We start from the raw sequence: 15,902 nt of genomic DNA, 5'->3' as shown, positions 1-15,902 counted from the left end.
AGTTTCTGATTGAGTAGGTCTGGAGTGGGGTTTGATATTTGCACTTCTCCCAAGCACTTGGCGCTGCGGGTCTGGGGACCACGCATTGAGAGCTGTCCCGGTTACCCAGGCCTGAGAGCTCCCCAGTGGCTGTGTCCTCTCAGGGCCCTCATTCGTGACCTTAGCCAGGGACAGTCTTGCCTACAGTTCTGTATTTTGTTAAACAATTTTTTTTTTTTAAAGAAGAGTTTAAGCATATATGAGAATAGAATAATATGATGAATTTTGTTGTACTTCTCACTCACCATCAGCAATTGTTGCTTTACGGCCTTCTTATTCTATTTATCCAACCACAATTCCTTCCCTCCTCCAGGTGATACTCTTTCAGGTATACCCCAGAATTCCTTTTATTTCCCTCCAGTTATTTACTTCTATGACTTGTGACATCTTTAAGTCCCTTTAAGTGAAATCTCTCTTAGAGAGGCCTTCTTTGACCTCCTGGTCAAAATTATGTGCTTCTAGCCTCTATGAAACATATATCTGAGACCTGTACTTGTACTTCATAGAACTTAACTATAATTTGTAATTAATATTTATTTCTCTGCTTATTTGTCTTAACATCTGCCTCTGCTACCTAACTGTAAGGTCCATGAAAGTGGGGATTGTGTTTATTTTACTCACCATTGTTATTTGTAGCATCCAGTACAATGCCTAATATTTGAAGTTAGAGATTTGTTGAATGAATAAACAACTGAATGGGGCAAACGCAGTTTACAGCATTTGCTTTTAAAATCACTTGGTAAAAGAAATGTCAGTTCATAACCCCACCCTGTAAGAAATGCATGAGAAGTAGGGCCAGTTTGCTTTTCTACCTATATTACTCCTGATCTTCTTGCTGGTGACAACTATAGTTTTATATTACTTCAAAAGATTTTATAAATAAGAATTTCTTTTTGATATTGCAAGGCATTGCTTAATGTTTGTCTTCTCCCCCGATGTTTCTCAGAACTCTCACCCCAGCCCCAGTCCTTTACAAGGTTACAACTAAGTCCTTTTTGTTCAACATTGAGTTAGACCAGACTTGGTGCCTAGAATGAATCAAGTAATCATTAAGCATTAGTTGAATAGGTAAATGAAAAAATGGATTTATCATTGTCTAACTGAATATGTATTTTACTTATTTTGTTTGTTGCCCATCTTACCTCCTCTAGAATGTAACCCCCATATAGGCAGACATTTTTGTCTGTTTTGGTTATTCCCAAATCCATAGTGCCTAGAACAGTGCTTGCCACATAGTATTCATGAAATATTTACTGAATATTTGATGTGTGAATAAAGGAACTCATTATAGTATTTTTAAACTCACTAGCTCCTTAGTATTATAAAAATATGTTCAGAAATAAGTTTTAATAATACGAAGTAATTTAGTATATCTCTTAGGATTAAAAATCTTATCAATTTAAATTTACTTAGAAACTTAACAGCTTAAAGTATCCATGTCATTGCAAAACCACTACTTAGAATTTTTATCATTTTTATATCTCCATACTGTTTCAGATATTCTGCATAAATCCTTTAGCAGAAATTTGAAAAGAGTAAAGAAAATAAGCAAATCAAAATGGCAAATAATGGTAAAAATATTGGGAAATACACTATTAACTATTGCCAGAGGAAAAAAAGAAAATTAAAAACATTTTAAATACTATTTCAGATGTTCTTTAACACCAGATGTTTGACTAGTGATTTTAATGAATCATTTTATATTTCCAGATGATCTGCTTTCCATTTTAGAGTGGGAGAGATTTATTTATATATTTACTTATACATACACACACAAACACACTTAAAATGATTAATATATAAATACTTCAGTCATTAATAGAAATATATCATTTCCAATGAAATGCTGTAATAGCATGATGATTAAATAATAATAGGATCCCAAAGAATTCATCTCATAAAAGTCATAAAGACTACCACTTACTTACCTTTTTTTGCTGTAACTTAGAGACTATCTGGAAGTGATACAAGAAAAAATTGAGAGTTAAGTATGAGAATTTTATCCCATGAACAACTTGTTCAGAGACTTGGAAGTAATCCGAAACACTTAATATCTGTTCTCCTTTACTCTCACAGCATTGCATGTGGCAGACAAGAGCAATATGTTATTCCTCCTTATTTAACATTTGGAATGCAAGTAATTTGTAAAACCAAGGCTACTGTGAGACATTTTGGGGCTCTGAAGGGAAAAAAAAAGTTTTAGGCACCCTGTTTAGCAAAGGAAGAGCAGCTAAGCTAACTTGTGCCCTGGACTGGAACTGTGAATGAGAGCTTCTAACAAAATTTTTTCCTTAAATTTGTGGACACTTTTTATTTTAGGAGAGTTGCAAATCAGCCGTTAATACTGTTTTGCTCAGATAAGAGAGCTACACTCATTTATGATTGCCTGTTAAGATAGAGGAGGTCCTACGTGGGTTCTTGACCATTTGTATTCCAAGGGCCTTTTGACAGTCTGGTGAAGCCTGTTTTCATAAAATATTTTTAAGTGAATAAAGCAAAATACACAGAACCACAAAGTAAACAAATTATGAGGAAGTTATCAAAATATTTTTAAAAAGTTGTGGTATGTGACAGTAGTGTGTGTGCTTATTAAAATGTTAAGGTTTTGCATGTGTAATAATTACTATTGAGAAGTAGTGATGAATACAAAGGCTGTTTTGAGATAGCTGCGCCGGCTAATAGGAAAGAACTATATGGCTTCTGTAGGTGACACACGAACAGCAACTACTGTGTTTTTTTTGTTTTTTTGTTTTTAGACGAATTCATAAAATGCCAAATGTCAGAAGTTAGTGAAAAGATACATATCTTTTTCCCCTAAGTTATGGATCTCCTGAATTCTAAACCTTTGAGAGGTGTTGTGAATGTAAATTTAAGAATCTCTAAGTCAAGAGTTCAGTCTTTTTGCCCAACAACCTAACCGTAACTGTCTTGTCCGTGTCTCTCTACCTCGCTTCCAGTTTCCCCCATGAGAAATCAAAGCTGCTTGTTTCTGATCCTTTTCTTACTCTGGGTCCCACTTGCAGAGGATTTATGCATTTTTGATGGTAGAGGAGATGAATATTAACTTAGAGTGTACTCTTTATTAGGTCAGAACTCTCAACGAAGTTTTATTAGGTCAGAACTCTATGAAGCTTGAATGTACCAATGCTTGCATAAATCTTTTAATAAGATCAAAGCTCCAAAAACAAAACTGGGTGATGAACAGATAGCCAACCTATCGGGGGGCGAAAAAAATCGTTGACTCTATTTAAGTACTTTATTGTTTGCTCACAGAAGAACTTAACTGTATTCCTCTAATTAATTTGCCTAAACCATTGTAGAAGTATTTTATCATCTTTTTTTTTTTTTTGCTGCTTTTGTGCCCTTTAAAAATTTTCTTGAATCATCTTTGAAATTTTTTTTCAAATACTTTTCTTTCTGCATTTACATTTCCACTGCCACAATTCTGAATTACTCTAATAGCTTGCGTGGGGGGTTTGCATCATACCAGGAGATAAGGGAAATCCAGTGAGGGCCTGCAGTGTTCTAAACACTCTCTGCATTCTCAGCAGTCTTCTGAGACTTGGAGAAGATAAGTTCCTCAGGGTTATCAGTGGTGGAGCTGATGAGTGAATCCAGGTCAGTCTGATGTCCTGCTTACCTTTGCCCACTGCTTGTTTTTAGTTTCAAGTATGACCAGTATAGCTTTGCTAGATTCATCTTACAGAGACCATTTTGTAGTAAATTGCATGACAGATTTGGCACATTGGACCCTCATCCTGCCTTTTTAGCTGCATCTCTTCTACTCTTAACATGTATCCTGTGCACTATCCATGTCATTCATGTCTCAGTCCTGCAGTACGTCATTCCACGTTACTCTTCTCTTCACATGCTTAGGAGGAACTAACTTTTAATTCCTGTATCTCTTCTCAGGCCTAAATTGACTTGCATTTTCATATTTACTAGTTAGGTTTTCAGGTCACTAATTCCATTTTAAGGAAATTTAATTTATATAGATAAAAATTTGTAAACATAAGAGTCTCATCTCTACTCCCAAGGGGTGACAATCAGCAAAACCAGCTTATTTTTACTTTATAGATGAAATTTTAAATTTTTAATATCCTTTGCTAATATTTCTGGTTGATTTTTTTTAACGGCTTGATTGAGGTACAGTTTACATGTAATAACATTCACCCATTTTAAGTGTGATTTGATGAATTTTGGCAAATGTATAGTAAATACATAGTGCTGTAACTACCATTACATGCAGACTAGAGGATGTTTCCATCACTGCCCAAAGTTCCTCATGCTCACTCGCGGTCGCTCCTCCGGCAGCTACTCCCAGGCCTAGGCAAACACTGACCTGCTTTTTGTTACTGTATAGTTTTACCCTTTCTAGCATTTCATATAAATGCAAGCCATGTAGAATATATCCATTCACCAGTTCACAGACCTTAATTTATCGGCTGATGGATGTTTGGATTATTTCTCCTCTTTTGCTATTATGAATAATGCTGCTATGGACATTCTCAGTCAGATCTTTTTTGTGGACATACGTTTTCATTTTTCTTGAATAGATACCTAGGAATTGCTGGCATATATGGTAAGTGTATGTTTTTAAGAAACAGCCAAATTACTTTCCAGTGTGGCTGTATCATTTTGCATTCCTGCCACAGCCTATGAACGTTCCATTGCTCCATAGCCTCACCAACACTTGGTATTGTCAGGTTTTAATTTTAGTTCTATTGGGTGTATAGCGTTACCTCATTGTGGTTTTAGTTTTAATTTCCCTGATGACTAGTGATGCTGAGCATCTTTTCATGTGCTTATATTCTTATGTAAGGATTTATATTTGTATATATTCTTTGGTGAGGTGTGTGTTTGGAACTTTTACCTATTTTTAAGGGGTTGTTTCTTTATTGGTTTTAAGAGTTCTTTATATATTCCAAATACAATTCCTTTGTTATATATTTTGGAAATACATTCTCCCAATTTGTGGCATGCCTTTTTGTTTTTTAAAATAACCTTTTGAAGAGCCCTGGCTGGTGTGGCTCAGTGGATTGAGTGCCAGCCTGTGAACCAAAGGGCTGCCTGTTTGATTCTCAGTCAGGGCACGGGGTTGCTGGCCATGTCCCCAGTAGGGGGCGTGTGAGAGGCAATCACACATCAATGTTTCTCTCCCTCTCTTCCTCCCTTCCTTCCCCTCTCTCTAAAAATGAATAAATAAAATCTTAAAATAATAAAATATTTTTTGAAGAGCAATAGCTTGTAATTTTGAAGTAGTCCAGTTTAGCAATATTTTTCTTAGTGGTTGATGCCGTTTGTGTTCCATCTTAAGAAACTTGCCTAACTCAAGGGTTAAAGCTTTTCTCTTATTTTTTTCTTTCAGTAGATACATATATAGTTTTTGCTTTATGTTTAGATTTATAATATATTTAAAATTACTGTTTGGGTATGGTATGATAGGTAATCAAAATTTGTTTACTAGTATACCGATACCCACTGTTTTAGCATCATATGTTTAAAAGACCATCCTTAACCTCCATAGAATTACTTCCTCATCTTTGTTGAAAATTGATTGAAAGTATGTGTATATTTTTGGAGTCTGTTCTGTGTTAATAAAACATGATTTATATCAGGTGTCAGCAAACTAAGGCCTTACCTACCAGCCAAATATGTCCTGTGGTCTTTTTTTGTAAATGAGGTTTACTAGCACATGACCACGCCCTTCCATTTAGGAATCATGGTGGGGGCAGCAGAGGCAGATTTAAAGATTGAATAGTTGTGACAGAGACAATGTGTCCTATACGGCTAAAACTATCTACTATCCGACGCTTAATGGAAAACGTTTGCCAACCCTTGATCTGTGTATTTGTCCTTATGCCAGTACTTTGTTCTCTTGATTACTATAGTTTTATAATAAGCCTTGAAATAATAAGTTAAGGATTTTTGCATGAGTGTTCATGAGGGATGAGGTTTGGAGTTCCTGGGGGGCCATTTTTGGGTTTTGGAGTCAGGATAATAAGGGCCTTGTGAAGTGAGTTGAGAAGTGTTTTTTCCTCTAGTTTTTCAGTTTATTCAGGAATCGTATTTTTTTCTTACCTGTACTCCAACCTGAACTAGTATTTTTAAAAAATAAATTTCTTAAATGTTTGATAGAACATTTAAGGGAACAATGTGGGGTGGTTTTTGGCTTTTGATTTTTATTAATAGCTAAGTTGTAAGAGATTCAGTTTTTCCTCAGCTCAGTAAAAAAGGCACTTTCTTGGCATTAATAAATTTGAAAATACATTGGGCTTTATTCTGCTTTCTGGTTTTGTTGTATGTGGATGGGGCATTTATGAGAAGATGAGAGCCAGCCTTTCCAAGTGCATACTTCAGACATACAGCCCTCTTCCGACTTATCTGCGGGGATGCATTCCAAGGCCCCAGGGCATGCCTGAAACTTTGAATAGCGTTGAACCCCGTTATATATAGTGAGAGTTTTTTCCTGTACTCACATTTCTGTGGTAAAGTTTGGGGCCATTATTAAGTAAAGTAAGGGTTGCTTGAATACAAGCACTGCAAGACCACAGCAGCCTGATAACCAAGACAGCTACTAAGTGACTTAAGAGCGGCAGTGGGTGGGCTGGAAAGGGGTGGCTCCTGTCCTGGGCAGGATGGAACAGGATAGAGTAAGATGTCACCATGTGCAGTTGAAAACTTAGGTATTGTTTATGGAATTTCTCATTTAATTTTTTGTGGACCGCAGTTGACCATGGGTAACTGAAACCACAGAAAGAAAACTGTGGATAAGAGGGAACTACTGTAATAGGGAAATAATTTTACTGTTATATTTTGACTAACTGTTTAGTGCTGCCCTTGTTATAAAGTACTTGATTGCTTTACCTATTCACATTTGTTTTTGTCAATTTTAGGAACTTAAAAGGAGTCTAGAAAATCAAGCAGAAGGGAAAATGGAAGGTCAGAATTCCCAGAGTCCTCAGCAGATTTCACAGGGTCTCAACGCATGCTCAGAGCAAAATGGTCATGTTTCTGCAATACCAGATACGCAGCCAGTTCTACAGTACGGCAATCCTTATGCAACACAGGAAACAAGAGGTTGTTAAAATATTTCTCGTTTGGGATTAGCTGAATTGGCGTGGGGGGCGGGGTGTGTGTGGGGGGGTGTTTGTTAGAGAACCACTGGTACAGTCAGCTGTAATAAAAGCATTATTATGAGCAGTTTTAATGTTTAACATTAACTGGCTTCATCCAGAAGTGATGTACCATGAATGAATGGTCTATTTGCTTATTACTTAATAGTTCTTATTTTTAAAAATCACTTGGGTTAAAAATAAAGATTTTTTTTGATGCACTAAAATAGATTTTTATGTCCTGTTCATCATAGCTATACAGAGATTCCAGTTTCAGTAACAGGTTTCACCCTTCCCTTGCCAAAAAAAAAAAAATTTTCCCCCCAGATGGAGCAGATGGCGCTTTTTACCCAGATGAAATCCAGAGGCCGCCTGTGCGAGTCCCCTCCTGGGGACTGGAAGATAACGTCGTCTGCAGCCAGCCTGCTCGAAACCTTAGTCGGCCTGATGGTTTGGAAGATCCTGAGGATAGTAAAGTAAATTGAATTTCTATTTTGTGAGCCTGTCCCTTTTATTTTCTCTCCTACATAGAAAGTTACATCGTCATGTGTGTTTTGAGAGAGTGTGTGTGCTTGTGTTGCATAAAGATTTTTCAAAAAACCAGCCTGTATTTAAATTTAAATGTTAATATGCTTCATATTTATACATTAGGATTTGTACTGAAGTAAAATACTAAGTTTGGAGGATGGCCTTAAAATATTAACAGTTTAATATAAAAATTGTTTTCAAATTGAGATAGAACTGGCATATAACACTATATTAGTTTCAGGCATACATGATGATTCAGCACTTGTGTATTTGTAGGTCTGCTTAACATCCATTTTAGTTACAATTTTCCCCTTGTTATGAGAAATTAAGATCTACTCTTAGAAACCTTTAAATACACAACATAGTATTATTAACTCTAGCCACAGAGTTTACTTTTAATTTTCACTGAGTAATTTATTGTATTCTTTTGTTGTAGTAGGCTGGAAGAAGCAGTGTTAATGAAAATGTTATGCTGCAGTGTGCATCTTTTCATTTAGCATTTTTATCCTACTTTAAATTTTAAGGTGGACTTTAGCTAGAAAAAGAAGTGTGTGTGTGTCATTCTTTTCAAAGAAATACTCTTGTAGACATTGTTAGTATTTAATCTCTCAACAACACAATACTGATGATAATTGAATTTATATAGCACGTCATTATTTTGATTTCATTTAATAAATAGGTTCTTTTCCACACAGTAACTCCTTCGGATTTCCTGTGCATTAAGATGAGTTAAAAGAAACGCTTTATCGTGCTCTTTGCAAGTACAGTGGTATCATGACCTGTTTCTCATTTAATCTAGTTTGCTGCATTTAATTGCTATTAACCTTTGCAGAAACCGATCAGTGTTTAGACAGACATGATTTTAGCCCTAGTGCTCAACACTCATAATGGAGAAAAATGTATTTCTCTCTTCTGCCTTTTGGCCTTCTGTGTCCATTACTGGGAATAATTAGAAAACCTGTCAGAACTTTTGTAGCCTATTTAAGGTCTAGAGTATCATTTTACTGCTTTTTCACACCTTTACTTCACATTTTGCATATTTAATCTGATCATTTCTGGCACAGATGTTACATGCGACAAGCCTTTCTCTTTCGTAGTCATGTGCTTCAGTTTAATTAGGAGAATGTTCTTTCTGATCTGTGTGCTTTGCCCTTCTGCAAACCCATGAGAAGCAGTGTTGGGGGCTTGTGCTCATTTGCTGACATGCTTAGGTTGGCGATGAGATGGAAGGGCTTTAATAGGCGCGCCTCAGGTGATTGTATTTTCCAGTCAGAAGATTTTTCACATTAGACAAACTTATTTTTATGTACCTTTCAGATCTTGTTGTCTTTAAAAAAATTCTTGTCATTACAACAACAAAAATAATCACTTGCAACTGAAGTATTTTAGTAAGTAATTTTAGGATATGGAAAGCAAATTTGAGTTGACCTGTTCCTTTTCTTGGGTTCTCTGCCCTGGGAGTGATTAGCAGCCCCAGGACCCAGCATCTCCGAGTCAGGCTTGAGACAGCCGGCTCTTCCAGCCTGTTCCAGTCATAACACCTGCGTGTCTCCTTCTGGACCAGAAACTAGTCAGCCATCAGATCAAAAACCTTTTATGGCTTCCTCTTACCTGACAGTTGCACTGAAAGTAGCTGCAACATGATTATGATGATGGTGGTGGCAACAAACGTTCCTGTAGCTCTGCTTGCCAGCTAATGCTTAGCTCTTTAAATGTTCTAACTCATTTGTTCTTCATAGCAGTCCTTTGGGGTAGGAACTACTTCCATCTCTGTTGAGAGGTATTGTGAGGCAGCTTAACTGACTTGCCTTGTATCGCGCTGCTTGAAAGGGTCACCCTGGTTTTGAGCGTCCTCACTGGCCGTAGAAGCTGTGGTCTTTAACCACCCATCAACCTACCAAATAGGCAAAGCAGAGGTTCCCAAACTTACTCAGTTCACGGCACCTTTAGCATCTCAGTACATTTAAAAAATTTTCAATAGAATTTATTGGGGTGACATTGGTTAAGAAAATTATATAGGTTTCAGGTGTAGAACTCTAAGATGCATCATCTGTGTATTGTATTGTGTGTTCACTGCCCCAAGTCAAGTCTCATTCCATCACCATCTATCTCCCCTTTGCCTTCTGATAACCTCCCAACTCCCCACTCTCCGCCTGGTAATCACCATATTCATAGACACACAGTCTTTGTCTGTGAGGTTTCTTTTCTTTCTTTCCCCCCCCTTAATTCCTTCACCTTTTCACCCAACCTCAACTCCTCTCTGACAGCTGTCAGTCTGTTCTGTGTGAGTCTGTTTCTCTCTTGTTTGTTGGTTTATTTTGTTCATTAGATTCCACATATAGGTGAGATCATACGGTACTTGTCTTTCTCTGACTGGCTTATTGCACTTAAAATAATACTCTCCAGGTCCATCTACGCTGTTAGAAAAGGTAAGATTTCCTTCTTTTTTACTGCTGAACAGTATTCCATTGTGTAAATGTATGACAGCTTTTTTACCCACTCATCTACTGATGGGCCCTTGGGCTGCTTGCAAATCTTTGTTCTTGTAAATAATGTTACAGTGAATGTAGGGGTGCGTATATATTCTTTTAAATAAGGTTTTGGGTTTCTTTGGATATGTTCCCAGAAGTGCTTGAATTTCAAGTAGAGCAGTTTACCGTAGTTTGTTTTGTTTGCTTAACAACCAGTTTGTAATAGAAATAGTATTATGCTGATGGGTCTAAAGATAGATGAACAGTGTAAGGTGGTTTAGACTTTTGCAGAGATTAAAATGCTGTTGAAAATTACAAAAGATTTAATTATTTGGAACCGTTCAATGTAGATTTAAGTATGGTATTCCTAATAAAATTGGTTTAGGAGATTATCTTAGCAGTTTAATTAAAATACTAGGTGCTGATACTTTAAAACCTGCTTTTCATTCTTTTGGGTTGACAACTTTCACTTCTAAAATTTATTTTAGTAGTTTTGGAGTGGAAATGTTTCTAACCTAGAATACATGGTTCTCCGCCTTCTTCAGGAATACGTAACACAACCTTGATGGTTTAAGTTTATTAATTTAAAAATCAACATTAAAGATGTTACCATGTACTTTTAGGATGTAAAGCTGTGGGATCCAATGTTGAAATACTATTGAATGTTTTGAGTTTTGTCTGTTTTTCTCTTTTTACCAGTAGCTGTTTTTTTGTTGCCTACAGTGGGCCTGCCTTAATAGCCTCACTTCCCCCGCTAACTGCTTGTGTTTAGTCTCGTATGGGTTGGGAAACTAACTGTCCTTAATGAGTAAAGTAGAATGAATGTAGCATTTTTGAATGATATTGGACTGGTCATTTTGCATGTTAATATCATGAGAGGCTTTATGAATTGTCTGTTCATAGAACTTACTACATACTTTCTGGATTTGAACTATTCTCTGAACAGGTGATACGCTTTCTTCATGGGAATGTCTTTATTATGTCTCATAACATCTGGAATTCTAGTTGAGTCCCTCTTTTGTTTTATTAGGCAGTAGTGATAAAAATACAGAATAATGTCATCATTATCAATTTATATATGACTTAGGTCTGCTAAGTATACTTAGGTCCACCTCAGTATATTACAAGCAGGGTTATTAACGTGTCTGGTAGGTTGGCCTGAGTCTAGCACCTTAGCTAGCAGCAAACTATTGTTAGCTGACTGCTCTGTGGAAGCAGTAAGTTGGGGTAAGCTATTAGCCATTATGAAACAGGGGAAGTTTATTTTCATTATATTTTTGGCCCCTAGAAAGTTAGGTTTTATTATGTCTGCTATCAAGTATTTTGATTGAAAAGTAGGATATCATGACTTTCCTTTTTTTCTTTTTCCATTATTTTCCTAAATACCATCTTTTTATTTTTAATATTTTATTGACTATGATATTACAGTTGTCCCAATTTCCCCCCTTTGTCCCTTCCACAGAGTAACCCCCATTCCCTCTGGGAATCCTTCTCCCTTAGTTCATGTCCATGGGTCATGCATCTATGTTCTTTGGGTGCTCCATCACCTATACCATTCTTAGCATCTCCTGTCTATTCTGTACCTCCCCAGGTATATGTCTTAATCCCTGCATCTTTTCTCCCATTTTCCCTGTTCATCTTCCCAACATAAAACCCTCCAAATGATCTCCATATCTGTGATTCTCTTTCTGTTCTGCTTGTTTGCTTAGTTTGTTTTTGAGATTCAGTTGTTGATAGCTGTGAATTTCTTGCCATTTCAATGTTCATAGTTTTGCCCTTCTTTTTCTTAAATAAGTCCCTTCTATGAAATAAGTAACATTTCATATAATAATGGCTTGGTGATGGTGAACTCCTTTAGCTTTACTTTGCTTGGGAAGCACTTTATCTGCTTTTCAATTCTAAATGATAACTTTGCTGGATAGAGTAATCTAGATTGTAGGTCCTTGCTTTTCATCACTTGGAATACTTCTTGCCAGTCCCTTCTAGCCTGCAAAATTTCTTTTGAGAAATCAGCTGACAGTCATATGGGAACACCTTTGTAGATAACAACTGCTTACTCTCGCTGCTTTTAAGATTCTCTCTTTATCTTTTACCTTTGGCGTTTTAATTATGATGTGTCTTGGTGTGGTCCTCTTTGCATCCATCTTGTTTGTGACTCTCTGCTTCCTGGACTTGTATGTCTACTTCCTTCATCTAATTAGGGAAGTTTTTTTTTCCATTATTTTTTCAAATAAAGTGCTCATTTTCTTGTTTCTTCTCTTCTCCTTCTGGCACTCCTATGATTTGAATGTTGGTGTGTTTGAAGTTGTCTCAGAGGTTCCTCACCCTGTATGCATTTTTTTGGATTCTTTTTTTCTTCTTGTTCTGATCGAATGTTTTTTTCTTCTTTATGTTCCAAGTCATTTATTTGATTCTTGGCTTCATCCACACCACTGTTGATTCCGTGTAAATTTTTCTTTATTTCACTTTGTGTAATCATCATTTCCTCCTGGGTCTTTTTTATGCTATTGAAGGACCCAGTGAGTTCCTTGAGCATCCTTATAACCAGTGTTTTGAACTCTGCATCTGATAGATTGCTTATGTCCATTTTATTTAGTTCTTTTTTTGGAGTTTTAGTCTGTTCTTTCATTTGGACCATGGTTTTTGGTCTCATTTTGGCAGCCTCCCTGTGTTTGTTTCTATGTATTACATTTGGTAGTGCTGCTTTGACTTCCTGTCTTAGTAGCATGGCCTGTTGTAGGAAATCTCACCTGTAAGTTGGATAGGATGGAGCCTTAGGTAATCGCCAGGGCTGGGCAACCCGTGGGAGCCAGGCTGATCGAGTGTCAGCTCTGTGGCTCTGTGTGGAGGGCTCAGAATGGGACAGTGGCCCCTCCCTGGCCTCTGGAGTTTTGTCTGTGAGGAAGCTGTCCCCTGGCATTTGCCCTGATGCCAGACACTTCAGTTTCTCCCCATGTGCCACGGGTGCCCTTCCACCTGCTGCCCTGGTGCTGGGGCCCAGAGGGAGTGAGCCTGTGTAAGTCCTAAGACTTTTGTGGTCCTTTGAGAGGTGATGCCTGAGAATCCTGCAATTTCTTCCACTGCCCCAACCCCCACTGGTTTTTACAACCAGAAGTTATGGGGGCTTATCTTCCTGGTGCACAGGCTTTTGAGACACAGTTTGGTGCTTTGCTTTAACATGGTTTTCCAGTTACATTTGCTTGTGTGTGAGTGAGTGAGTGTGTATGTGCACACGTGCCCAAGTACATTATGCAGATTGATCTGTTTAACTAGTTTATGTTTACTTAAAATTTCTACGTATTGTGCAATGGATGTATGTTGTCAAAGGGAGTAGCATCTTGCAAATTCAGGTACCAGGTCAGAGTAATAGGAAAAACAATGTAGGGTTAAGATTATTATGGAATAATAAAAAGTCAAAGTTATCTACACATGAGTTCAAAAAGTCTGTTAATGATCTCTACCTCGTTCACACATACAGGTGTGGTATACTTTCCATTCCACTAAATACTGCTTTTTATTTCAAGACAGTAAGACTTAATTCATAGTGAAATATTTGGTTAAAAAAAAAATTGACTTTCTGAAAATCTAATCAAATGGTAACAAATAAAATTTTCAAGCGTAATCTTACTTGCTTTATACTATGCTTGATTGAATTAAGGAACTTAATGTTCAGTTTCTCTTACCTTAAAAGCTGCGAAATTGTTTTTTTGCTAGGAGGCTGAGAACGTGCCTACGGCTCCTGATCTGCCAAGTACACATTTACACGGGCATGGAACAGGCTTTTGCTTTGATTCCAGGTAATTTTTTTTTCTTGTATCGAATATGGATTATATAGAACATGATTCTCAAAGTTTGGTCCCTGGGACCTTGGTAGAAATGCATGTGGTCAGAGCCCTACACCACACCCTCTGAACTGAAACTCCTGGTGTGGGACCAGCAGAGTGTGTGTTAATGTGCCTCCCAGGCGTGAGGCTCTTTGGGGACCGGTGCTGCCGGTGCTCCGAGCTGTTGCACCACGGTGAGCACTGTCAGGAAGTAAGTTACTTGTGTTTATAGGCTTACAGAAGGCGTTTTTTCTGTTAGTTAAAAAGTGAAGAATTCTTGTCACTAAGCCTCTTTTACATCATGTAATTGTTTTGGGGATTTTAATGAAAAAAGGTTTTTCTTTGTCAATCTAATTGTAAAACAATTCAGACGCTTTATAAGTAGTTCACACAATTGTCAGTAGCAAGCATTTAGGAGGAAGGAAAGGTTTCTGGAATAAATGAAGACTTTCCTGGTGAGTTGTCAGCTTAACTAGATAAATGTAGGCTTGTGTCATTTCCTGAAGAATACTATATTGTTAGAAATTTGTTAGAAATGTATTGGAAATATGTAATTCTTTCATTTTTTTATTTCTTCAAGCTTTGATGTTCACAAGAAGTGTCCCCTCTGTGAATTAATGTTCCCTCCCAACTATGATCAGAGCAAATTTGAAGAACATGTTGAAAGTCACTGGAAGGTGTGCCCAATGTGCAGCGAGCAGTTCCCTCCTGACTATGACCAGCAGGGCTTTGAAAGGCATGTGCAGACCCATTTTGATCAGAATGTTTTAAATTTTGACTAGTTACTTTTTATTATGAGTTAATAGAACCTAGCAGTTAAAAAAAATCTCCAATAGACCACTAAGGAGAACACGGGCGATCACTTTCGTGTGCCCTCTGCAGTGCTTTGCTGACCAAGATCTCCTTGGAGGTGGGTGTTCCTAGGGTAGGGCCAGCCTTTGGCTTATCAATAATTAGGATTCTAACCTCTTTTTCCTACCTGCTTAAGAAAAGACATTCTCGGGTGTTTGTATTTTTATTTATTCCTCAGTTTGCAAAATGATACGACTAAAGGAAACAAGGATTATTTTGGTGTTGCTGCACTGAAAAAATATGTATAGTGTGTTATTTAGCACAATATTTACAAGTTTCTGTTGATCTTGTTGATTGAGCATGACTACTAATATTATGTAATAAAAAGCATTTATCATAAGTCTTACAAAGTAATTCTTTGAATGCAGAAAATTGCATAATTTGGCCCATGACATTTTTTTTATTCTCTTTAGAATTGGAGCTGTATGTAGAATGAGATCCCATGCTTGCAAGTGCAGCAGATACTCTTCTTACATTTGAAATGTTTGCTTTAGGAATTAATGGAAAGCATATTTTGCTAATTGGTTATATTTAAGCCAACTTAAAGTTATATTCCTATCCAGTGGGGAAATGGAGCAAGGTATGCCAGTACAGTTGTTTCATATTATATGATCTAAATAGTGGTGTTTGTGGCATAAAATCACAGAAAGTGTATCCTTATCTTTTTCACATTTTCCAAATGAGAGTATAACTTTGAAATAACATTCTCAGTAATTAAAAATGTAATAACATAAAGTAGTATGTTATGTCTCTGCTGTGTATAGTATTCTCATTAAAGAGTACACTTTGGAGGTAATTTTGTCAAATTTATTTGTGATAGTTTTTCATTAAGTCTAGCGTCTTGAACATCTTTTTTTAGTCTGGGTTTTACAAAATGTTTCTGTACTGTATTCCTTTCTCTTATACTATGAATGTTAACAATTTAAAGTATTGGCTTTTTTCTGCTGCTGCTGAAAATATTCAAGCTTGTCAAAAGCAAATTAGCCATTTAAGTTGTTAAAGTAATAGGCAGCGTGGCGGCCTTTGGGTGCCTGCTGCACGTGAGCTGCCTCGCACATCCTGCCGCCGAGGGG

General features: G+C 36.9%; 1 protein-coding gene across 1 annotated transcript in view; it reads left to right on the top strand.

Annotated features, from left to right (window-relative positions):
* Positions 1–15,630, top strand: part of TAX1BP1 (Tax1 binding protein 1) — a 64,043-nt gene extending 48,413 nt beyond the window's left edge. The window contains exons 15-18 of the mRNA XM_054563891.1: positions 6,936–7,119; positions 7,482–7,630; positions 13,868–13,950; positions 14,558–15,630. Of these exons, the coding sequence (XP_054419866.1) occupies positions 6,936–7,119; positions 7,482–7,630; positions 13,868–13,950; positions 14,558–14,759 (618 nt within the window). The 3' untranslated portion in view covers positions 14,760–15,630. The remainder of the gene's footprint in view (positions 1–6,935; positions 7,120–7,481; positions 7,631–13,867; positions 13,951–14,557) is intronic.
* The last annotated feature ends 272 nt before the right edge of the window (positions 15,631–15,902 follow it).

The sequence above is a fragment of the Pteronotus mesoamericanus genome, unplaced genomic scaffold (assembly GCF_021234165.1).
Source record: "Pteronotus mesoamericanus isolate MK-2021 breed Mesoamerican mustached bat unplaced genomic scaffold, CSHL_Meso_final scaffold_85, whole genome shotgun sequence".
Taxonomy (NCBI): domain Eukaryota; kingdom Metazoa; phylum Chordata; class Mammalia; order Chiroptera; family Mormoopidae; genus Pteronotus; species Pteronotus mesoamericanus.
The sequence above is the reverse complement of the archived record's forward strand: the minus strand, read 5'-3'. Positions and strand labels throughout refer to the sequence as shown.